Source organism: Monomorium pharaonis, chromosome 3, assembly GCF_013373865.1.
Source record: "Monomorium pharaonis isolate MP-MQ-018 chromosome 3, ASM1337386v2, whole genome shotgun sequence".
In the NCBI taxonomy this organism is placed as follows: domain Eukaryota; kingdom Metazoa; phylum Arthropoda; class Insecta; order Hymenoptera; family Formicidae; genus Monomorium; species Monomorium pharaonis.
The window spans coordinates 18,375,838-18,401,293 of record NC_050469.1 but is presented as its reverse complement, the minus strand read 5'-3'; the positions used below and the strand labels follow the sequence as shown (position 1 = coordinate 18,401,293).

Sequence of the window (25,456 nt, the reverse complement as noted above, 5' to 3'; positions counted from 1 at the left end):
CGCAGAAATCAATGCTGTAAATGTCAAAGCATGCGCTCGCGAGGGTGAGAAAAGTACTCGACGTACGCAGTGCGAGGAAATAAATATCGTGGTGCATCAGGTGCATTTCGGCAATCAAAGTATTCAAACCGACGCCGACGGCAGGAAACGAGCACCTGCCTGTTCGCGTGTGTCATGGATTAAAAAAGCTCGTATATCCGAACCCGAAGTCGTTGGTCTCTCGGAACTCTCTTCTTTCATCGCCGATTTTTCTTTTTTTCCCGACAATATGGACGAGAATCTGAGTCGAGGATATGTTCAGCTGGGAAAGGCCAGAGGCATGAATGAGTTTAAATTCTCCAATGGATTCACCCATCTCTCACCGCCCATTGACAAATACAACTGCATTTACATAGCTCTGATAATCGGCGGCATAGGTTTTCTTCTGCCTTACAACAGGTCTTGCTCAACAACATATTAATTTGTCTTGTACACGTGTTCTGGATTGTGCATGATAATTAAGATAATCAAATCAAGAATCTTGAAAGTCGTATTGCTATATTTTTTCTCTGCGACAAATTCATTTCACTATAATTTCCAATTAGTGATAATATATTGATTAATCGACGATGTGTCAGTCTGCCGTCAATAATCTCCATATTTTAATCAGCATATTTCGTAATCTTCTATATAGTGAAAAAGAAATAAATTTTGTAAGAGTTGGCCAAAATTTAACGTTGTGTTTAATTATGATTAAGAATGACTAAAAAATCTTGTCACTTATACCGACAATTTTGCCATTGTTTGTTACAGTTTCATTATAGCAGTGGATTATTTTCAAGCTAGATACCCAGGGACTACTGTGATATTCGATATGTCTATGGTTTACATCATTATGGCTTTCTTTGCAGTATTTGCAAACAATATTCTAGTTGAGACCTTGTCACTGAACACACGAATTACATTTGGTAAGAACCAAGGTTATGTTTTAAACATATATGTTTAAAACAAGTATAGAACATGTTTTAAACATTACATTAATTTAAACACAAAATTAATGAAAGTAATGAGTGCTATAAGCTGTAAAAATTGACCAATTATAGTTAAAAATGAAAAAATAATTGAATATGAATTGTGTTCTAAAATTCTAACTGCCATTACTAAAAATTTATAGTTGACGTTACGTATATTATTGATTTTTATTACTGACAGTGAACACGGCCATAATTGTAGAATAAACTTTAAGCCTCAAGCTTGTCATAGTGTCATATTATGTATTGCGAATACGGATTTAACATAATGGTATAGTATTAGCTAATACTGAATTTTTACATATAAAAATAAAATTAAATCTTAAAATAATTATAAGATATAAAACTCAAATAATGTGTTTAAAACGTTTTTTTTTAACATGATTTTTTTTAATGCTGTTTAAAACATCTCTGAAGTATTAAAAACACGTTTTAAAGAAAAAAACATAATGTTTAGTTTTTTTCGAAAAACATAATTTTGACCAATGATAAGAACATGCAAAAATTATCGTTAATAAGTTAATCGAGATGAATTTCGCGATATATATATATATATATACATATATATATATATATACTTACACACATATACGATTTACAATATAATAATCTTCGAATGTTGAATTTGTTATATTTTCTTTTCTTTTTATGTAAAAGTTTCTCTAATTAACATTTTTCCGCTATTTAGTCTCAAGTGATACTTTTGATTGCAATTTAAAAGCAGCTTGAAAAATAATAAAAATGAATTAATTGTACCAAACTACAAGCCACTATCAACTCTAACTTAATTTTAACTTGAGTAATGACAAGACGGGAGTTATACATATTTATATAATTTAATTTTTAATCCTTAGGATATCTGGTATCCTTCGTTACTTTGAACTTTGTAGTGATCTGTGAAATTTGGTGGGAACTTTTTGGCGTTGCAACTTCTTATACTATCAATTTGGTTGCTGTCGCTATAGTATCGCTCGGTTGTACAGGTAAAGTTAAAAAATTATCAATAATAATTTATTCATCGATATTAGATAACATGAAAATCTTGCAAGCGTTTATTTATTTATAGTGCTGTAATACATTATTGTTGTAAGTACATTATTGTTTTCATCACTTTAATCAAATTCTTTCCAGATTTTTCTAAAATGTTTGACATTTTTAAATCTTTATTATAACTACACACTTAAATAACTGTGTTAAGTCTTTTTTTGCAGTAATTATATTTGCTGTTTATTAAAATTGTTTATTAACTGGTTACATTTAAATAAGATTTAAACATAATGATTTTATAATATTTTTTTTATTAGGTGGTAAATTTAATTCCTGCCGTTTTGTCGTCTCCAAAATTGATTTGTTTCAAAGAGAAGATAAATGAATACATTAATCAAAGTAAATTCCTCTATTTTCTATCACTTAATTTTTTCCATCTCTCTGGCAAGTAGGCAATCCCACGACGATAGAACGCGTTGTCTTTCGAGGTGTTCCATTCATCCACCCATTTTTGGACTTCTACGTAACTGGAGTGTGTGTCCATAAATACATGTTGCATTGATGGGAAGAGATGATAATCTGACAGTGTTAAGTCTGGGGAGTACGCTGGATGCGGGAAAATTTCCCATTCGAGCTTTAAAAGTATCTGCTTCACGTTTTTCGCAACATGCAGTCGAGCCTTATCATGCAAGTTATAACTTAAAAGTTATAACTTTGTGTCGATTATTGGTTATGGATGGTCTTTTCTGCAGCAACTCATCACTTAATCGGAATAATTACTGTTGATAGCGATCAGCTGTAACGGTTTTATTTGGGTGCAAGAGCTCGTAATACAGCACATCTTTCTGGTCCCATTTTTTTATTGTCCGGGACGTTCTTTGTCTCTCACGTCAAAATTACTGTTTCGAAAATGTTCAAACCAAATTCTACATGTTCTCTCTGATTGAATTTCATCACCATATACTTCGAATAATAAGTGATGTGTTTACAATTTTCTTGAGGTCAAAGTAGTGAAGAAGCACATATCGAAAAAACGGTTTATCGCGATTCATTCATTTTCAATCACTTTGAAAATCTCTTTGGTTTCGATCTAATTCAATCTAATCTGTGAGGACTGAATTACTTTCATTCATATACAGTATCAAACATTCCAACAACATTGCAGTAACGTTGCAATCTTGTAGATTGGAGTGCAATATTGCAGAAACATTGTATTATTTTGGGTTTGCCCAGTAAGCACAAAAACATTGCTGCAACGTTATTATAACGTTTAATATCCCAGATAGCAAGCTCACGTTATTTTGACGTCCCAAAATGGTCATTTACTGACTATTCTTGACGTCACGAAATGACATCCTTATGACGTTAAAATGACGGTCGAATGTCACAAATTCCTGACGTCATGAAATGTACCGTATTTTGATGTCATGGAATGACGTGAACAATATGTAGTCAAAAAAATCTCTTATCCTGTTTCTGAATATAATAACATAAAGAGACTTCTAAAAGATAATATTATAATGTCAGAATGTTAACTAATGCGTCGTTTTTTGAGAAAAGAAAGATATCATGAAACTGATATCTAAAAGATTTCTTAAATCGGATATCTTTAAACTGCAAGTAGAGAAAAATAAAATAAAATAAAAATTTCATTTTTTTTAAATCAACAACACTATTTTTATCAACAGCACATACTAAATTTAGGACAAATTTTTATTAATTAATTAAATTTAAATTATATTATTTTATTTTATTCTTACTTGCCGTTGGTAGGTTTGAACCCGAGACCTTAGGATTACGAACCTTGTTCTCTATCTGCTACGCCAATTTGACTCATCGATATGGGTACTTGTTATTGTCTACATATACCTATATGTTATAAACTGACGCAATTATATTATTTTTTATAAAAGCAATTAAATTTTGCAAAACATTAAAAATAAATAGCATTAATTTATTTACTTATTAATTTCATTGTTAAATTTATCTTTTTCCATAACTCTAATAATTTGATGGAAATTGCAATCTATTTAGCACTAATACTTCGAAGCGTCCAAATGGTTAATTAGATAGTTAACTATATAGATCATACATTCTAAGAAAAATTATAGTACATTTATTATCCTGTTTTTGTACAGTACATGATGAATTTAGATTTTGTGCATTTTTTGTGCGCAGTAATTGTAGACAAACCGTTATTTTTGAAAACATTATCTTTATGATAATTTTTTTAAATATCTCTCATTCAGGATGTTATAGGCTGCGTTCCGATATTTACTGTCAGTACTGAAAATCTACAGTATATGTGACGTAAACTATAGATTTTCAGTACTGGCAATGAATACCGGAACGCAGCCATAGTGTTGTCTGATTTCTGAGTCAACTACGATGCGCATGGACGACTCAAAAATCGAACAGCATTGTGATATCTTTTATGAGACAATAAGCTGATATCGTTTAGCTGATATCATAAGGATAACATTTTCAATGAGATATCTCAAAGACCGCTCTTAGTAGACGTCTCTGATAAATGTTATCATTTTGACATCATTTCCAAGATATCTAAATGTTTTCTTAAAAAAATTCTCTTAAAGTTGAATATAATATGCTTATATAATATACTTATGCCTTACGCCTTAAATCTCATTGTAGACACCACTTTAGACCGTGTCTAAAATACGTCTTAATGACGTCTTTATGTCCCGATCTTGGATGCATGCTGTCTGGGAAAATAATCGTCAGATCATGACTGAAATATGATTTCGAAATGACGTCACATCATGACGTCAATTTTAGGCCATGTAAAAAAATGGTCATTTTGACGACATATGACCAGATATGACCAGATATGATTTTGGGACGTCAAAATGACATGGGCTTGCTACCTGGGATAGTAACTATTAATATAGTAACGTTTCCAAGTATATTTACTTCCAAGTTTTTAACGTTGTATACAACGTCATTATGAATAAACTTTGATTTCAATTTGGAAGTTTGGTGACATTTGCAATGTCGTTATAAATAATAATATTGCATTTATATTTTTTTGACACTGTGAAATTGTTAAAACAACATTGTAAAAATGTTGAAATAATATAATTATAATGTATTAAAAAAATTAAATTTACGTTTCTCAACAAGCACGGTTATCTCACCATAGTCGCATTTAGCATTGCTTAACTTCTGCGATCAAAAAAATGGTCACCATCCAACTGTGAACCACCGTCGACGTTGCTTTACTTCAAAGGCCGTACACTACCTAACACTTCGTAATGATCCACGAACACCTAATGCTCATGAACACATATTTGTATAGATGGGTTTAATAGATGTCAGAAAGATAAAATGTAGTTAAATAATATGATTTCGAAATTAAATAATATTTTTATAAATAAATATAAATTTTTTAAATACAGTTTTTTAATGATTCTTATATATGTGAAATAACACGCGAAATAACTTAACAAAAATATATGTTTTTGCTCTGTTCTTTTATAAAGCTAAAATTATGTAATTATAAAATATATTAATAGAAAATTATAACTTAAGTGTAACTTAATTATTTTTTTGAAAATTTCTACAAAAAAATATTTATATCAAACAATAAATAAATTAATGTAATTTCAGTACATTAAATAGAATTATTTATAAATAACTTTAGTATTATATGAGATATATAAAAACTTCTATAAATTTTTATTTTTAGTTATGAAACTGCTTTACTTGTTTATTTAACTTAATATTTGCAATTGTTACACTCGACCAAAAACAGCCAAAATAGCGTTTTTTGGAAGTTTTAACTGCTTATATCTTTGAAACTAGAGCCAATGAACAATTTTCACGAACATATTCGGATTCAGCGCACCCAAATTAGTAAAGATTGACTGATTTCGTTTCCGAAGCAGAAAATGAGTCCAAATTTGTTGACCAGTGTAATCAATGTTTTGAGTTGAAATTTTACAATTATATTTATCAAAGTGTTGCTCATTAAATTTTCAATTCAAAGTTATATACAATATTTATTGTATTATATATTATTTATAAAAATATAACGATACTGCATAATGGGCCGAAGAGAAATAGAGAGGATAATACGGCCATCACAAAAATAAATATAAAAAAAATTGGTTTTGTTTAAAAAGGTGACAGTATTTTGTTAGAAACATATATATTTACAAAAAATAAGTTGCTATATCGAAACAAGTGATTTTTATTCACATTTAATGGAAGTTAAATAAAAATAACCTTAAATATGAAAAACCTTATTCATATAAAGAATTTAAAAAAATTAACAGACTTAAATTAAGCCTTTATCCATTTATCAAAAAATTTTGTCAATATGGAGATCTCGAAAGAAACCATATTACTAGCACACTTAGATGGCCGTATTGACAACATTCTACATCATTGTTTAATTTTGTATAACTCGAATTATATACAGCCGAATAAAGAGTTAAATAATAAAAAAGTGCTCAAGTGTGCATACATTTGGGTGATAATGCGGTTAAGTTTAAAAAGAATGAAGAAGTATGTGTAATTAAATGTTAAAATGTACCTTAACAAATTTTCGAAATTCTTAAAAGTAAAAATGCCTTATAACAAATGTTGACTATTGTGTTTTGTCATATTAGCATCATTATATAACAGTAGGCTACTAAACAAATGATATCATAAATAATTACTAGAATTCGTCAGCTAATAACGGAGATAATATGGATGGCCGTATTATCCGCACTGGCCATATTACCACCTTCTTATCTATTGTTATAAGAGAGTTTTATCATGTATGCATATACTTGCATAACATTTAATATAAAATTAAATATAATATAAAATTTTATAAAGAAACAAATATTTTAAGTAAAATATAATTATATATTGTTTGTACATGTATATGTTCGCGCGCGCGCGCGTGTGTGTGTGTGGGAGCGTCCCAGATGCGCACAGTAATAAACGGACACAGCAGGCTGAGTGAAACGGACACAGACCAAATGCGCATAGACCAAATGCGCACGGACCAGATGCACACGGACCAAATGCGCACGGACCAAATGCGCACAGACCAAACGGACACAGTAACCAACAAACTTACCACATGGGTTGCGACTTTTCGGGCATTTTTACCGACGGGGTGGGTGCGGAAGAGAGGGCGAAGCCCCCTCTTGCACCCGTCCGTGTGTGTGTGTGTGTGTGTGTGTGTGTGTGTGTGTGTGTGTGTGTGCGCGCGCGCGCGCGCGCGCGCAAACCATTCTCTGCACCACATAGGTTTGCGACTGTGCGCATTTGGTCGGTGCGCATTTGGTTCGTGCGCATTTTGTCCATGCGCATTTGGTTCGTGTGCATCTGTTCCGTGCGCATTTGGTCTGTGCGCATTTGGTCTGTGTCCATTTCATCCAACCTGTTGTGTTCATTTATTACTGTGCGCATCTGGGACTCACTCGTGTGTGTACACATACACACATAAATACCGAGACATTAAACACATTGTATGTTAAAATTCTATAAACATTATTCTTTAATGGTTATCAAAAAATAATTTGCTTTATTTTAGACTTAAAGCTTTCACGGCCATTGGTTGCTTCTAATAGAAAGGGATACATGCTGCGTCCTGGTACAGCGTTGCGCCGATGTTTCGCAAACGTTGCAGTTTGCATCATCAGGGCTAGGAGCTCCGATACTGAGCTGTGTTGAATTGTGACCGTCCTTATATACTCCTTGTCCTGGTGATAGAGATGGGAATGAGAAGAGAGGACGGAACTATTCGTCCAAGTAGCACAGTTCATTGGTCTACCATCGATCAACTGTTGGCCAATTTTAATACAATATTGGCTATTTGCCAGTTAATATGTGCTGCTCGGAAATGTTTTAATTGATCAATTAAAAATCACCTTTCGCAAAAGAATTCAGTCATTAGTTCACTGGTATATAGAGCCCTCACAATTTTCGAATCAACTTCTTTGAATGGAGAATTAGAACATCTTACTCAAGTTCTAACAAAAAATGGATATAGCAGTAGAAAGATCAAACAGTACAAAAATTGAAGAACAAAACTTCCAGTCTCAACAACATCGGGATGCCGGATGAAGAGGAAGAAAAAGAAAAAGAAGAGAACAAGACGGCTTTCCTTCCATATCTTCAAGATACGCATTAGCAAAATCTTGCGTAGACACAATATAAAAGTGATATTCAAACCACAAAGGAAGATTTTTTATTTCCTAATCCGAAGGATTAGAGACTACGCTTAGAATCACCAGGTGTATACAAAATTCCCTACTCTTGCGGAAAAGTGTACATTGGAGAAACCGGGAGGAAGATCAGTACACGAATCAAAGAACATTAATTGTGTACCAAATACGGCCACTTTCCTCAATCAGCCTTAGCCAAACACTGGATAGAGACTGGACACTCCGTGCAATATGAAAAAGCTACAATGCTAGCCCCTTCTCAAGGTTACTTCGCCAGGAAACATCGTAAAAGTCTAGAAATTTTGAAACATCCGTGATAACCATGATAAAGGTTATCAGATATGCCCGATTTGGCACATTGTCCTCGCGGTTTTTTAATTGATCAGTTAACATTTCCGAGCAGCACATATTAACTGGCAAATAGCCAATATTGTATTAAGATTGGCCAACAATTGACCACCCAGTGAACAATACGTTGTCAAAAAGATCTCTAAAAGATATCTTGTTTCTGAAAATGATAACATAAAGAGACTTCTAAAAGATAACATAATGATGTCAGAATGTTAACCAATGCGCCGTTTTTTGAGAACAGAAAGATATTATAAAACTGATATCTAAAAGATTTCTTAAATCGGATATCTAAAAAATTTCTTAAATCGGATATCTAAAAAAATTCTTAAATCGGATATCTAATAGATTTCTTAAATCAGATATTTTTAAACTACAACTAAAGATAAAAAAATAAAATAAAAATTCATTTTTTAAAAATTATTTTTATCAACAGTAACATACTAAATTCACGACAAATTTTTATTGATTAATTAAATTTAAATTAAATTATTTTATTCTTACTTGCCGCTGGTAGGTTTGAACCCGGAACCTTAGGATGACGAACCTTGTACTCTATCTGCTACGCCAATTTGACTTATCGATATGGGTACTTGTTATTGTCTTATACATATAATACTAATATGGTATAAACTGACGCAATTATATTATTTTTTATAAAAACAATTAAATTTTGCAAAACATTAGAAATAAATAGCATTAATTTATTTACTTATTAATTTCATATTGTTAAATTTATCTTTTTCCATAGCCTTAATAATTTGATGGAAATTGCGATCTATTTTTAGCATTAATAGTTTGAAGCGTTCAAATGGTTAATTAGATGGTTTTTATTATTCTGTTTTTGTTTAGTACATGACAAATTTAGATTTTGTGCATTTTTTGTGCACAGTAATTGTAGGCAAACCGTTATTTTTGAAAACATTATCTTTATGATAATTTTTAAATAATATCAAATGGATTTTTCATTTAAGATATTATAATGTTATCTAATTTGTGAGTCAACTACAACGCGCATGGACGGTTCAAAAATCGGACAGCATTGTGATATCTTTTATGAGACATCAAGCTGATATCATTTAGCTAATGTTATAAGGATAACATTTTCAAGAAACTTAAATGAGATTCTTCAATCAGATATCTCAAAGACTCTTAGTGTTGTCTGATTTCTGAGTTAACTACGACGCGCATGGACGGTTCAAAAATCGGACAGCATTGTGATATCTTTTATGAGATACCAAGCTGATATCATTTAACTGATGACATAAGGTTAACATTTTCAAGAAACTTAAGTAAGACTCTTCAATGAGATATCTTAAAGACCTCTTTTAGTAGACGTCTCTGGTAAATGTTACCATTTTGACATCATTTTCAAGATATCTAAATGTTTTCTTAAAAAAGTTCTCTTAAAGTTTTCATTCTGACAAGCGTGTTGTCTGGGCAATAATAGGCCAATAAACTGTGCTACTATTGGACAAATAGTTCCCCTCTCCCCATCCCTACCACCAAGACAAGGGGTATAAGAACGGTTACAATCCAAGAGAGCTTAGTATCGGAAATCCTAGCCCTGTTGATGCAAACTGCAACGTATGTGAAACGTCGGCGCAACGCTGTACCAGGAACGCGGCATGTATCCGGAAGCCCTTTCAATTAAAAGTAATAATTTGCTTTTTTTGTCTAAAGTAATTATATTAATATTGTTCATTAAAGGACCCCGCATCAGACCATATGGAAAATGGCTCTCGGTCGATTCTTTTGAAACTTGGGGAAAACATTCTCCAAAGCATGCTGATAAAAAGTTGTCACGAGTGCAACTCGATCGTATGAACCGTTTTCGCTCTAGAAGGTCACAAAGATCAGCACCTATAGGCATGGTTACAAGCATATACGATCACGAGAAGAGAGATATGTATATTTGCGTGTGTATATATTTGAATACACAGGTACTCACATGCATGCGCGCACACACTGTGTGTGTGTGTGTGTGATTGCGCGTACGACTGTGCGCATGTGCGAGTGCGTGTGCGTGCGTGTGTGTGTGGAGGGGGAGGGGCGCACGCACACGCGCGTGCTTGTGTCTGTATACGTGTGTGTTTGTGCAGCAGTTCAGTCGTTTTATGATACAAGTCCGTAAGTCATTTCTTTTCTGTACCGTTTCCGTTACGGGATAATGTACCTTTTATATATTCGTCAAAATATAATCTATTAAGCTATTCTTGTTATTCTTTGTGGTTTTTTTTCATATTCTTAGCTTTTGTAGCTTTGGTATTATAGAAACTCATCACAATCTAATCAATCCTACTTTCACTATATCCATTAATACTTCACGACTGTTCTGTTTCTTCACTCAGTAACACGTCTTTACAAATAATCACCGAAGTATAATTGCATTAGCATTACTGCATAATTGCATTTGTCATCTTGTAGAGGCTTTACCTGTATTGTAAGCTGCAGTATTTTATGAAAATTATCACATCATCACCCTAACATTACGGAGTTTTCTTTATTATGATTTAGTCATTTAGAAAAAAATCTTAATTTACTCTGTATTTTGTAAACTATTTTCAAAAAGACGCTCCAAAGACAATTAATTAATAACGACAGTTTTCAGACATAGAATTTCATGCTATGTTTGTGATGGACATAGAATTTCATGCTATGTTTGCTATGGTTGTATGTTTCAGCCTCGACAAACAATGAAAATAGTTGGCGAGGAAAATGTAAATAAGCGACAAATTGCCATTATGCGAAGGGACGCGAATAATCACCCGCCTCTCAACTTCAATGATAACTGCAGACTTTGTTTAAATTGTAATGTATCAACAATAAATGAAATAGCTGCAATAGGAGCTGATCCAGATGCATTAAGGCTAAATGTATTATCACAAACAGCAAGCAAATCTTGCGTGATATGCAATGCTGTGAATGATGTGCACAGATTTTGAGTCACCTGTAGGGTAAATGCTTACCTGATTAGGAATATTAATATTCCAGAGAATGTTAGATCTTGTGCACATTATTTAGATGAGCGCGGATGCTTTCTGAAATTGGTTTTGAATACACTTCAATCAATAAATCATCCCTATTTTATTCGGGGACAACAGCTGCAGCGCTTTCTCGAACAAATCAGAAATGTATTTAATGATCAAGACAGGTTTAATGATGAAACTAACTTTACTGATGAAGAATTCAAAAGCATTTCTCTAGTTAATAAAGTTCAATTTCAAAACCTTTACACGTATTGCGATCGTGTTCCAGTGGAAGTGGGTTTTAGATATGTCAGTAAGAAACATCTATTGATATTTCTCTGTAAACTTACACAAGGCTGATGATTTTTTAAAAGTTATGTTCGTGTATAATAGCAGACAAGTTGTAAGTTCAATCATAGGCCTTGTTAGGAAATCATTACTTCTGAGATTTGTACCCCAAAATATAGGTTTTCAAGCAATAACTCGACAAACTTATATCGAAAGACACGTTACTGAGTTTGCCAATGAGCTTTATAACCCAGAACCACTCACGCCACAGGCAATAGCTGTAGTTGATGCAACATACAGCTACGTCCAGAAAAGTAGCAATTTCCGTATGCTACGGCAAACATATTTTCAGCATAAACATCGTCATCTTGTTAAACCTACCATGATTGTTGCACCAGACGGATACATTTTAAGTGTACTTGGTCCATATTTTTCCGATAGCCGTAATAACGATGCAGCGATTCTTGAAAGAGAATACCAAAGAGACACTAATGCCATGCGGGATTGGTTACAGAATGGAGATATTTTTCTAATTGATAGAGGATATTGCGGTGCCTTGCCATGGTTAGAAGAGATAGGAATCAATTGTTGGATGCCAAAGTTACTAGAAAATGGCCAACATCAATTGTCAACAGAGAACGCAAATCTGTCTCGCATAGTTACGAAGAATAGATGGATTGTTGAAGCAAGAAATGGACACTTCCGATCAATATTCAAATTCTTTGCTGGAACAATTATAATGCCTCATCTGCATAATTTACACGACTTCTATTGTATTGGTGCGGCTATAATTAATAAATACTATCCATTAATCATCATGGAAAATACTACCATAGAGTTGGTCAGAGAAATGATTCGTAAATCTCAAGAACCAAACCTTCTACAAAATCGAGTGGAAGCCGAAAACCTTCGGAACAGACGTGCTCAATGGAGACGACTTGATAACAATGCAGTTCCAAACTTCCCTGTATTGGATTTACAATACTTACGAAATGTTACTTACGGTGTCTACCAAGTCAATCTTGCTCCCTTATATATTCAAGACAAACAAGAAAGAAGAACAAGAACTCCAAATCGAAATATTGCTGAACAAAGATTCATAAGACTAAGATTATACTCCAGATTCCGAAAAGCAACTATCCACCAAATATTTATTTTATTCAGGAATAATGAAGGTGAGGCATTAGAATATGATAATGATCCAATAACTGGATACTATTGTACCTGCCAATCAGGAGCTCGAACTTTGGGTACTTGCGCTCATATTGCTGGTTTACTTTGGTACTTAGGGTACGCCCGTCATCAATCAAACGTTAAATACCCCGATAAAAGGTTATTGAATGTCATTATGAACGCTGATGATGAAGTGAAACAAGGGTCCGAGAACGATGAGTAGTGAATGGACGTTCTTAAAGACAAATAAATCCAGAATAAATCGGTCCTTTTCAGGACCACAAGATGTGCTAAGTCCGATCGGCAACCTCCACGTGGTGCACATCGGGTTAACTTTTCGTCGGTTAAGCAGATGTTGACGTTGAAACTCAAGCTATAATTGGAATATCATTAAAAAAAAAAACTTAATGTATAAACGTGTATATATATACATAAATCTATATTTGTGCGTATGCGTATGTGCATGCATGTGAGTACTTGTGTATTCAAATATATACACACGCAAATATATATATCTCTCTTCTCGTGATCGTATATGCTCGTAACCATGCCTATAGGTGCTGATCTTTGTGACCTTCTAGAGCGAAAACGATTCATACGATCGAGTTGCACCCGTGACAACTTTTTATCAGTATGCTTTGGAGAATGTTTTCCCCAAGTTTCAAAAGAATCGACCGAGAGCCATTTTCCATATGGTCTGATACGGGGTCCTTTGTATTTATCTTATTTTATTTCCAATAAAATGTATATGATGTATTTTTTAATTTGTTTTTATTTATTCAAAACACGAAAAAATTAATAATAACATTAGTAATTTATGCTACATAATATTAAACAATAATAAGAAAACCATTTTTATCCATTATTACAAATACATTATGCTGCATGTGACGTGACGTTTTTCGTCTGTCACAACGGCCGGATGGCCCGGCCGGGAAAGGTCATTTAGGGCCGCTCATTACCCCGAGGGGAGGAGCGGCCTCTCCTTTTTCGACTAATAATTTTTCTTAGTTGCTAAGACACGTAGGTATCCGCCAAGCGGAAGTCGCGATCCGCGGGAGAAGTGGTGTGCCAAGATGACCATTTGTGATTAATGGAGCCGCCGTCAAGGGAAGATTAATAAGAAGCATAGATGACCGAGCGGCGGGGCCCCGGACAGCCGGAGGACAGCGATTAAGGGCAAGTATTCGCGTACAGTACCGAGGTACGTAGAAAAGTCGAGGGACAAACACTGCCGCTGTGTCTCATTATAGAGGAAGGAGCAGTAGTCCGGTGCAGCCGGGGACGACGCCGGGGAAAGAGCATGCGCCCTTACACCCGACGACCAGGGTGGAGGAGACCCCCAGCCGAAGCGGTCCGAAAGGACATCGAGGCATACAATCCGCATCTTTCAAATGGCGCGGCGTCACGACCAGAGGCGCCCTCGGACGCTGAGATCCTGCAGGACTGGCGTAGGACCCCCATCGACTAGCGATCGGTGTGCGCGAATCGAAGTGCGATCGATGCGCGGGCCGCTGCCGGCGTCCGCGGTGCCCCCGACCGCTCACGGTTCGTCACTGTTCGGCGAGATATCAACTAGAGCGGTTCCACGGCCATCGACGACGTCAACCAGCTTGTAAGGCCACCACTTCGACCACGCGGTAAGGGCGGAGACGGCCGACCCGGCATTCCGTAAGACGAAGTACCCTACCGAGCGTTCGGTGGGTGAAATAATTATATTCGGGATACCGAGAGTCGAGTCACCGCGTAGCAGGGTCGTGTCGATCTCCGCCTCGTATAGATTATTTATTGCGCCTATTGTCTCCTCCCTCGGGGAGTATGTCGAGCCGACAGTCGATTTTTGTAAATGTGTAAGAATTAAAGTCTCGCGACGGGATAGTGCGTGGATTGATATCACCGGGATTCACTTGCCACATACCGAGAGTGTGAGCCAGGTGCGCAGTACCGAGACGAACTTTCGTAGATGAGAATATCTACACGGAATGCTCACGTTACGCGGCCTATCCCGTCCATCGCCTATTGTTAACGTCGCGTGTCGTATTATTGAATGTAGAGTATAGCCTATACAGAGTAATCTTCGAGCTATTGTAAATGTCGAGTTAAGTACGCTACAGCCGTACCAGAGAGTCATGTCAAACGATTAAATTGTATTCGATGACAATGTTGTTGCAATCCTAATTTCAATACACGCTGATTATATTTATTAACTCAATCTAGTTATTCACACGAGACCTCTCCTCTCCTATTCCGCGTACCGAGAAAGAACCTCGCCCCTCTGCCATTTCGTGTGGAGGCGGGCTAGCCGGCATTCGGCCGTCGTGCGAAGTACCGAGAGTTTTGCGATTTTTGGTGCGGCGCGGATTCCGCGCCTGGCGCCCAACTTATAGTAAGGAAGTGACGAGCACGACGAAGTTGTAGACGCGAGAAAAGTAACGTCGCATGCAATATTGTGTTACGTCCGGTGGACTTAACGTTTTTCTTCTCGTTGTCCTTGTAAAGATAATAATTAAGTACGAGAAATCGTATTCTAACGGTCGCCGAGAGCAAGAGATGTTTGCAGAGGATCGCTCTATCGTCACGCACAAGTTCGTGAGACATAGCGACAATTTAAAATTTTATTGTTTGAGGAATAATAAATACATCAAACAAATGCATAGTTCCCCATCTGTAAGCTATTTGAGAGCGACCGTTAGATATAATTTAATTCCGTCGGGAAGTCTGGGGCAATGTCGAGTCTAGAATAAAAAAAAGGGGAGAATAAATAATAACTTTATTACCGAACGTTACTCTGACAATGCCCTGGATCGGTACCCGACGCTAAGCAAAGAAAAAGGGAAATATTGAAACTCAATAAAAATTAAAATCTTCAAACAAGGAACCGCCGGAAACTATAAAAATTTATTATTCACAGCAAAAACGCTGTCCGCGCTCAATCAATAAAAGTATATTCTCACTAAAATCCTACAGGAAGACATAAGGACCCTTTTTTTTTGCTTGCTTGTTTGTTTAAGCGACCTAAAGATAAGAGGAGTAAAAATTATAAACATCCCTCTCCTATACTCAAAACCAAAACCAAATCGGGCGGAGACAAGAAGAGATGAGCCAATAGCTGATCATCTCTACAAAATAATAATTTCGCGAGTTCTCAGTAGACAAGCTCCAAATTTGGTGGTTTTGAAAGGGCCCACCAATCCAAGAATGCCACCGCCTACACCTCAACCCTTCCCTTCAGAAAATTGAGTATAAAATCGCGATCCCAAAGACCGCGAGCAGCTTTTTCCGCTTTTTACTTTTGATTGAGTGCGAGTCAGAGAATTTTCGTCGCGAGTTCACCAATAATTCACGTAAAACTTTGAACCAAGATTTTTCGCGATTGCTTGTGAGTCGGGACAAAACTAAGTGCCAAACAAAAACGTTCCGCAAGTGAAGTGAGTGCACTTGTGTACTCCAGTAAGGCTTATCACTCACCAGTTCCACCAGCCCTGACGGACTGACTTGTTCCGGCCAAGAGCCGCCCGAGTATCCAGAAACCGGCATTTCGGATTACGCTCCCCCAGAAGAAACATTTCAACAAGTAGTAAGTCTCTAGACATAAATTTTTACTAGATCCCGATTTTCGCTATATAAAGTCAAACTTAAAATTGTAGTGGACAATAGTTTCTTCCACCGCAACCGGTCTAACTTAAAAAGAAAACGGAGACGGGCGATCAGGCGGGCTCGCGCTTATCCGGACCCTACCACCCTCACTTCGCGTTCAGAGGGCTGTTCATCTTCGACGGGAAACGGAGAGTTCGACCCGGCCCTTCGAGAGTCCGACCGACTGACCCGGTGCGCGGATTCAGAGACGGTCATTCGAGAGTCCGACCGAGCGTTCCGGTGCGCGGATTCAGAGCCTGTTGCTCGAGAGTCCGGCCGGGCGTTCCGGTGCGCGGATTCAGAGGCCGTCGCTCGAGAGTCCGACCGACAGTTCCGGTACGCGGATTCAGAGGCGGTCACCGTCCAAACATCCGAGAATAGCGCCTACAATACTCATAATTTCGCCACGGTCTCGGATTATAGCAACAAGCCATCTTCCTCACCTCCTCCCCCCTCACCTCACTATTCCCCTATTAGCTCCCCCGAACCTGAAGAAACTCCACCCCCACCTTCTCCAACACCCTCCATAGAACTTATAGAAGAATTTGAACGAATCTCACCCAGGCCCCGTTTTTATCATTATGACGGAACGCAAACATCATTAATTGAACTCTTAGAACAGTTTCCTTTGAAAATAGACCCCTTATTACAAAATTACCGCGATTTCACAATCGACCTGGACGCCATAGATCCGAAAGTTCTATTAGATATCCTTCCCGCACTTGCTCCCTCAGATCCCATCCCAGTCTTCACTCCCCTTTACTATGACCCTTTCGCCGTTCCTACCGATTTCTTTTACAATTTCTTTCCCCCTTCCACCATTATTATAACAGAAATAATAGAGTAAATTATATATATTAAACCAAACTTGTAAACTAGGTATAATAACTATGTATATACAGGGTGTAATGTAATCGGAAGCCATCCCGTAATGGAAAGATAGACGGGATCGAGATGAACATAAAAGTCCAATATTGTCTTGGGTTAGGTCTATCAATAATCGAGATATAAATTTTTCAAATTGTACGAATGAGAGCGCGCCGTGTGAAGAGCCGAGACGCTCGAGCTGTAGCGCGGCCCACTGTGTCGAGCATTGGCTGCCGGCGCCGGGGGGAAGAAGGAGAAGCGGTGCCGCTGCCTGTGCTTCGCCGCCCTCGCGTCTCACTGCACCGCGCCAATACTCGTGGCAATGGCAGCTATGCACATTCGCGATTACTTGACAAATTAGGACAGTTAGCAAAGATATGACAAATTAAAACCGTAATAAACTGCTGTGATTAAGAAAGTCGAAAGAGCGAAAGCGATAGATACTTATGGAATCTACAAATAATCTAATTTCTATCGTAATTGTGAATAAGTAAATTAATAAAAGTTTTTCGTACATTCACGAAAGATTCTTTCTTTTCCTTAAATATCTTGTATCATGCCTGATCTAACGATTTCGTGATTAAATTATACGATACGATCGTAATTATACTTGGAGATGTTAATGTCACCAGTATGGTTAACAACAAAGCGTTTTCTTTCGTTATTATACAATAGAGAACTTAAGTTTACGAAATATTCCAACAGAACTATTAAACACGATGTCTCCGTAGATATTTTGTCATATTCCAACGAGAAAATATACTTTCCTAACAGGAAACGAGAGAACGATAGACAATGATATCACTTCTTGAAATTCTTTTTTTTTTTATTCAGACAAGTAATGGATTACGAAAGAGAAACCAATTAGATTTTTGTATTTTTCTTGATATCTATTCTGAATCAATCAGTAAAAATCTGTCGTAATTAATAATGTAATTAAAGATAAAAGAAATTCCGAGTTCCCTATCGTTATGAAAGAAAAACTCTTCGTTATATTAATAACATTTGATATTGAACATCTCTAAGCATAATTATCGTAGAAGGCATAATCTATTGTGAAATCGTTACATCAAGAGATATTTTTCTATCGTGTTATGAACAATGAGTGTAACATATTATATGGATATATCGCGCATTTTATAATTTTCTAATTAAATATTTACGAAATGAGAATGTATGAAGAATCAATCGTAGATATTAATTGTGATAAACCTTTGTTAATTTAACATTCCATGGAAAAAAAAACAATAAGAAACGATGAGAGAATTTGATGCGGCAAATATTATAATACACTTATAAAAGAAAATTATCACTTTAAGAATCAATTGTAAATTTATGTTAATTTTTTATTAATGTTTTCATCAAGGATTTAACAGTACGACACAATTCGATAAGAAACAAAGTTAGAATTGTATGATACTGTAAATAAGATATTTAAGAAAAAGAAAGAATCTTTCGTGAATGTACGAAAAACTTTTATTAATTTACTTATTCACAATTACGATAGAAATTAGATTATTTGTAGATTCCATAAGTATCTATCGCTTTCGCTCTTTCGACTTTCTTAATCACAGCAGTTTATTACGGTTTTAATTTGTCATATCTTTGCTAACTCCTAATTTGTCAAGTAATCGCGAATGTGCATAGCTGCCATCGCTACGAGTGTTGGCGCGGTGCGGTGAGACGCGAGGGCGGCGAAGCACAGGCAGCGGCACCGCTTCTCCTTCTTCCCCCCGGCGCCGGCAGCCAATGCTCGACACAGTGGGCCGCGCTACAGCTCGAGCGTCTCGGCTCTTCACACGGCGCGCTCTCATTCGTACAATTTGAAAAATTTATATCTCGATTATTGATAGACCTAACCCAAGACAATATTGGACTTTTATGTTCATCTCGATCCCGTCTATCTTTCCATTACGGGATGGCTTCCGATTACATTACACCCTGTATATTCAAGTCTCATAAATTTTATACTAAAATCTGATTTTTATTGTAATTCTTTGCGCTGGAAATAATAAAACCAAATATTGTCTTTCTTTCATCTACTAAAATTCACACTGTAATATCTTGATTAATAATATGTTAGAATAAATATGATTGTTAAGTTTAAAATAGCTTCATTCATTTAAACTCATAAACGACCTCAATTCAATTCCCGATCAAAGTAAGCACCTGGTCCAGTCCTGAGTTAAAGTGATTAAATTCGCTGACTTGAAATTTGGACCTACGGGGGCACGACCTGAAAACGGGTTATAGCGAGCATTTTTGGCACGTTGACCCGCATTTTCACGTCATAATAGTGCGTCCGACCGAGGCACCTTTCCTCGTTTATTTCGTGCCTACGGAACGTTATTTAAAATCAGTTACGTTCTTCCATGCCTTACCTACGTCCGTTTCTCAAATTTTTCCAATGCATGAACAAAGTCAAATTTAACAAGGCTGGACGTAACAATTGCTAAAGGCGGACATTTTAACATTATTGTAACATTGCACGATATTGCATCTACATTATGCAACTAATATGCAATATTGCAATCTTGCAATAAAGTATTTCTGCCATCTTTACACACTCTTTCAGTGCTGTCCCCAATAAAACAGTTACGTGACATCCACGTAGAATCCACGTGATTTACATAGATTACGTGGATGCAAGTTTTTTCACAAGTTATTCACAAGGATGCAATGTTCTTTTTTTATCATCGCAACAAATTCTTTTATCTTCAAAATATCTATTAGATTTTTTGTGGATATATCTGTTAAGAAATATTTATAAAGAATTTACATGGATATTTCAAGAAATGCCGTGCATTCATCCGCCAGTTAGTGTATGGTGCTGTCGACAGACAGCGTAACTCTCCCGGAAGTAAAGTGTACCAGACACACTATATAAAGACCACCCGCAGCACAATTAAGACAAACAATAATTAGCTTCCTGTCCGATGTGGAAGAGGACTCCCACATAATACTTTTATAATTTACTCATTTTAATTGAGTGAACAATTCGCTACCAAAAAGTGACCTTCACTCTAGTCAAATGAAGAGATCACTTATCGAGCGAAAAATTCATTCTTATAAAAAGTGAGATGTCACTTTATTTCGAGTGGTCGTATTTCACTATCGCTTAGAGTAAAATTCAATTCTTTTGAAGTAACGTTTCACTTTAAGAAATTTAGAAAGTACATATAAATTACGAAGATGTTTTTAAAATTCGTAAAATTTTCACGAGGTTTCTACGTCGAATCTATAATTGCATCCACATAGATTCTAGTACCGTTTTTGAGCGGATGTCCAGTCGAATATTCACGTGGATTTCACGATGCCGATCCACGTGGCATTAACATGGATATCACGTACTATTTTATTGGGGGTATGGAATTTTCAGCAATGTATAAATTACAAAAGACATGCGACTTTCCCATCAAAATTAATCAGTGTTGAAGCCAGCGTTGTCTAGTAGCGAGCGACAAGAAGTTTACCACCTAATAAATCTATTTTGTAATTACAATTAATTGTAACCTGTTAACATATAAAAATTTAGTCTTATCATCTTTTGACATTATAGTTCAGCAATCAAGTTTTTACGGATATACATCAATGCTTCCTAGTCGATACACCCAAGCTGTGATGACTGGAGAAAGTGAGTATCCGGAATCGTTCCGTACATGAATCGTTGGAATATATCTCTTGTTACAAAATTATCATAACAAAATTGTAATAGTAACTTAATTTAGATATTGAAGTTTTTAAGAAATCATGAAAAAATTTGGCTAATACTCAAAACATTTTGAGTAAAAACATTGTGCTTCTAGTAATTATTATAAAAAATTATATAATATATAAAAAAAAATTAAAAAATTTATTATATATTTGCAGGTATCGCTGGTTTTTGGGTGTCAATAAATCGGATACTAACAAAATCTCTACTTAATGATGAACGTGGCAATACATCTCTGTTTTTTATCACTTCAAATTTGACGATCTTGTTATGTTTTGTGTTACATCAAGTAATACGAAAGACTGATTTTGTGCAATTTTACATAACTCTATGTCAGGAAAGAAATCGAATTACGTTAGAACCAACAGAGGATGTCGGCCTTGTACGTAATTACGTTCCATTTAGATAAAATTTTTTTGGAAAATTTTAAGAGAAAAGAATACAATTCAAATTACTTTAGTTATTCAACTTTTTTTGAAATTATTTGGAATTAATTTTTGATGCAAAATAAACATTTTCCAATTAATGATATTTTTATTCTTAATAATCTTTTAAATAATATTTTTATTTTTATTAAATAGATGGATCCATTAGATCAAGTGGGCGATCCCTTAAAAGGTCAATATGGAGTATTGAAGATTCAAACGAGTCCATTGGGAACAGAATCTGCGAGTGGAAGTAATGATTTGAATGGTAATTAAGATTAATTAATTTCTGAGTGTAGGAACAATTAAAATAAACTTCCTTGAAAAGATATTGCTTTGAAAAAGAGGTGAGATTGTGACAAAATATACAAAATTTTGGTTGTTTCAACAGCCGGGCAGTATTCTGCTTTCTCGTTCAGCAATCCAGTGTATGAGCCTAGTGCTCCTTCGGGCAATCCACCCGGTAGCGCTGGACCAACTTACAAAGTTGAAGATGTCGTAGTTATGAGAGGAGTCTACGGAACACAAAGCACAAGTACGCCATGGTCCGGCATAAAAAGTAAGAATTCACCATTGTTAAAAAGTGATTGAAATAAGAAAATAAAAAATGATTCTTTTTACATAAATTTCTAGATGCTTTTAATATGATTGTATGCTATTCATATATAGTATACACTTATATCCGTGTTATGGGACGATTGAAAAAATCACAATTAGAAATATGAAATATCGCAGCTTTCATGCTTCATTTAAAACGATATCTTTTAGGAGGTTTACTCGCAAGACTCGAAGTCGCCAAATTGATCCTCCCTTATATGGCTAGCATTGGTGCTGCTTATTTCGTAACTCTTTGCCTCTATCCAGGAATTATATCGGAAATAATATCTTGTAAATTTGAATCATGGATGCCAGTTATTTTGATGACCGCCTTTAATGCTTCTGATTTACTCGGAAAGGTATCGACAATTATACATATCTTTTGTTTTAATCTTACTGCTCTGTTTTTTCTTTTATATTTAATGTTTGTTTAATTATTATTCAAATTTGAATAGATGTAATAGTTTGTAAAGAAATGTAAAATGTCAGGTAAGTAACTTTTAGAATAAAAATAGAAATAAAATGAATAGATTAGCAAGATCAAAATATTTTTTCTGTGCAATTATAATAATGAATTAAGATAAGATTTGTTCTTTTATCTTACAGGTATTTGCTGTGATACCTTATGAATGGAAACGAACACATCTGCTTTATTTCTCTAGCGCACGGATCATACTTATTCCTCTATTTTTGCTTTGTGCAATTCCGCGTGGTGCTCCTATTCTCTCAAGTGAGGGATATCCGCTCTTATTCTCTTGGTTACTTGGCCTTACAAATGGTATAGTTGGTTCCATACCTATGATTCAAGCATCTAGTAAAGTACCGGAAGAACATCGAGAACTTGCAGGTACATATTGCATTAAACTTAATTTTTTTAAGTCTACTGACAAAAATTAATTGAAAAAAATGCCGATTTGCATTATTCAGACGTGATAAATACTCAAAAACATCAAAAAAAGTTTGTAAAAATTTTTTCTTTTTCAATTAATATATATTATATTTCCAACAAATTGCAACATTGTGATATATCTTGAGAAATATTAAAAATTTTGTTTCAAATTTATGTAAAGATTTAAAATAGTCTATCATTGACAAACATATTTTAGTAGAAAAATAAGACAATATCATTGTTGTAGCAAATGGCAAATTCAAAGGGCTAACATGAGATCTAGCACATATTTTATTTCCTTAGGTAATATTATGACCTTATCGTACATTACTGGTTTGACTATTGGATCTCTGTTGGCATATATGATGGATGCTTGTCTTGGACCACCTGTGCAAGCCAAGGATGTATGTTTGAAGATGGCAAAGGTTCAAGCTGATCAAACTTCGACACCTTCGATACTTGCTAACGTAACTGCGAGCATTCTAACGACCGCAATATCTTCCACTTCACCTGTCGTTGAAGGAACAACGACGGTATCAAAGCCGAAAACTACCGATAATGTACTAACCACGATTCTGATGTCAACGTTATTATTGTCGAACAGCACCGTGAGTTTAGTGAGCGAAGGAGGATTATTGAATGCGTCAACGACGGCCTTACCGAAGATCTTAGCTAATGCTTCGGCGAGCAACGCAATCTTGCAACATTAGAACACAAAGATTTGTGTGCTGTGTTAAATCTGGTGCTTTCACACAAATATATGACAGAAAGAGAGTTAATGTGTGTAAATGTATGCATGTATTTGTTTGTAACTGATTGTGAGCAAGTGTACGTGCGTGTCGAAGGTGATATGAAAGTTGAAAATTACTACAAGGCTGAATATTTAAATTGGCTGGATCTTTAAGAGGGGAAATTTGTGTAGATCAAAATTTTTTAGCAATTTTTTTTACTTAAACTTATAGGAAATCTTCCGTAGAATATGAAAAAAATAGAAGAAACCGATTTGAGAATTCTTTTATGTTATTTCCGTTAAAAAGTGAAACGGTCGCTCTGAGCGAAGAGTCTAAGTATACGGTATGTGGCGAGCGCTTAACCGTCGCTTTTTTATAACGATAGAAGGAGGAGAAAGACAGAAAAATGTGTAAGTTTTTTTATGTTTATTTGTTTGTTTATGTTTGTTTGTTTGAGTTTAACGGTCGTGTTAATTTTAAACGCGTTTTTCTTGAAACGCTAAATTTTTTGCGCCGGAACGGATTGCTCGAAAATTACTTGACCGATTTTGAAACTTTGAAACTTTCAAAGAATATTCTTAAACTTATTGGCCATTGCATGAACCTCTCTAATTTTTAATTTTCAATGTTGAACAAAATTTATAAGCAATTTTATTCATTATTAAAAAAGTCAATTTTTTTTTTAAACATTGTTATTTTTGCAATTTTGTAAATTTTAATAATTGTAGGTTTATACAATGCGTTTTTACATAAATTAACCCAGTGAACAATACGTTGTCAAAAAGATCTCTAAAAGATATCTTGTTTCTGAAAATGATAACATAAAGAGACTTCTAAAAGATAACATAATGATGTCAGAATGTTAACCAATGCGCCGTTTTTTGAGAACAGAAAGATATCATAAAACTGATATCTAAAAGATTTCTTAAATCGGATATCTAAAAAATTTCTTAAATCAGATATCTAAAAAATTTCTTAAATCAGATATTTTTAAACTGCAACTAAAGATAAAAAAATAAAATAAAAATTCATTTTTTAAAAATTATTTTTATCAACAGTAACATACTAAATTTAGAACAAATTTTTATTAATTAATTAAATTTAAATTAAATTATTTTATTCTTACTTGCCGCTGGTAGGTTTGAACCCGGAACCTTAGGATGACGAACCTTGTACTCTATCTGCTACGCCAATTTGACTTATCGATATGGGTATTTGTTATTGTCTTATACATATAATACTAATATGTTATAAACTGACGCAATTATATTATTTTTTATAAAAGCAATTAAATTTTGCAAAACATTAGAAATAAATAGCATTAATTTATTTACTTATTAATTTCATATTGTTAAATTCATCTTTTTCCATAGCCTTAATAATTTGATGGAAATTGCGATCTATTTTTAACATTAATAGTTTGAAGCGTTTAAATGGTTAATTAGATGGTTTTTATTATTCTGTTTTTGTTTAGTACATGATAAATTTAGATTTTGTGCATTTTTTGTGCACAAAATTGTAGGCAAACCGTTATTTTTGAAAACATTATCTTTATGATAATTTTTAAATAATATCAAATGGATTTCTCATTTAAGATATTATAATGTTATCTAATTTATGAGTCAACTACAACGCGCAT

The 25,456-nt window shown here is 34.9% G+C and overlaps 1 protein-coding gene across 1 annotated transcript; it reads left to right on the top strand.

Moving 5' to 3' along the window:
* On the top strand, positions 1 to 23,796 carry LOC105834034 (equilibrative nucleoside transporter 4). Its single transcript, XM_012676221.3, has 10 exons — positions 1 to 438; positions 793 to 947; positions 1,865 to 1,993; positions 21,023 to 21,097; positions 21,334 to 21,557; positions 21,757 to 21,868; positions 21,992 to 22,159; positions 22,369 to 22,556; positions 22,804 to 23,044; positions 23,390 to 23,796. Exons 1-10 carry the CDS (start codon positions 269 to 271, stop codon positions 23,794 to 23,796), a joined length of 1,869 nt encoding a protein of 622 aa, XP_012531675.1. The 5' UTR covers positions 1 to 268.
* The last annotated feature ends 1,660 nt before the right edge of the window (positions 23,797 to 25,456 follow it).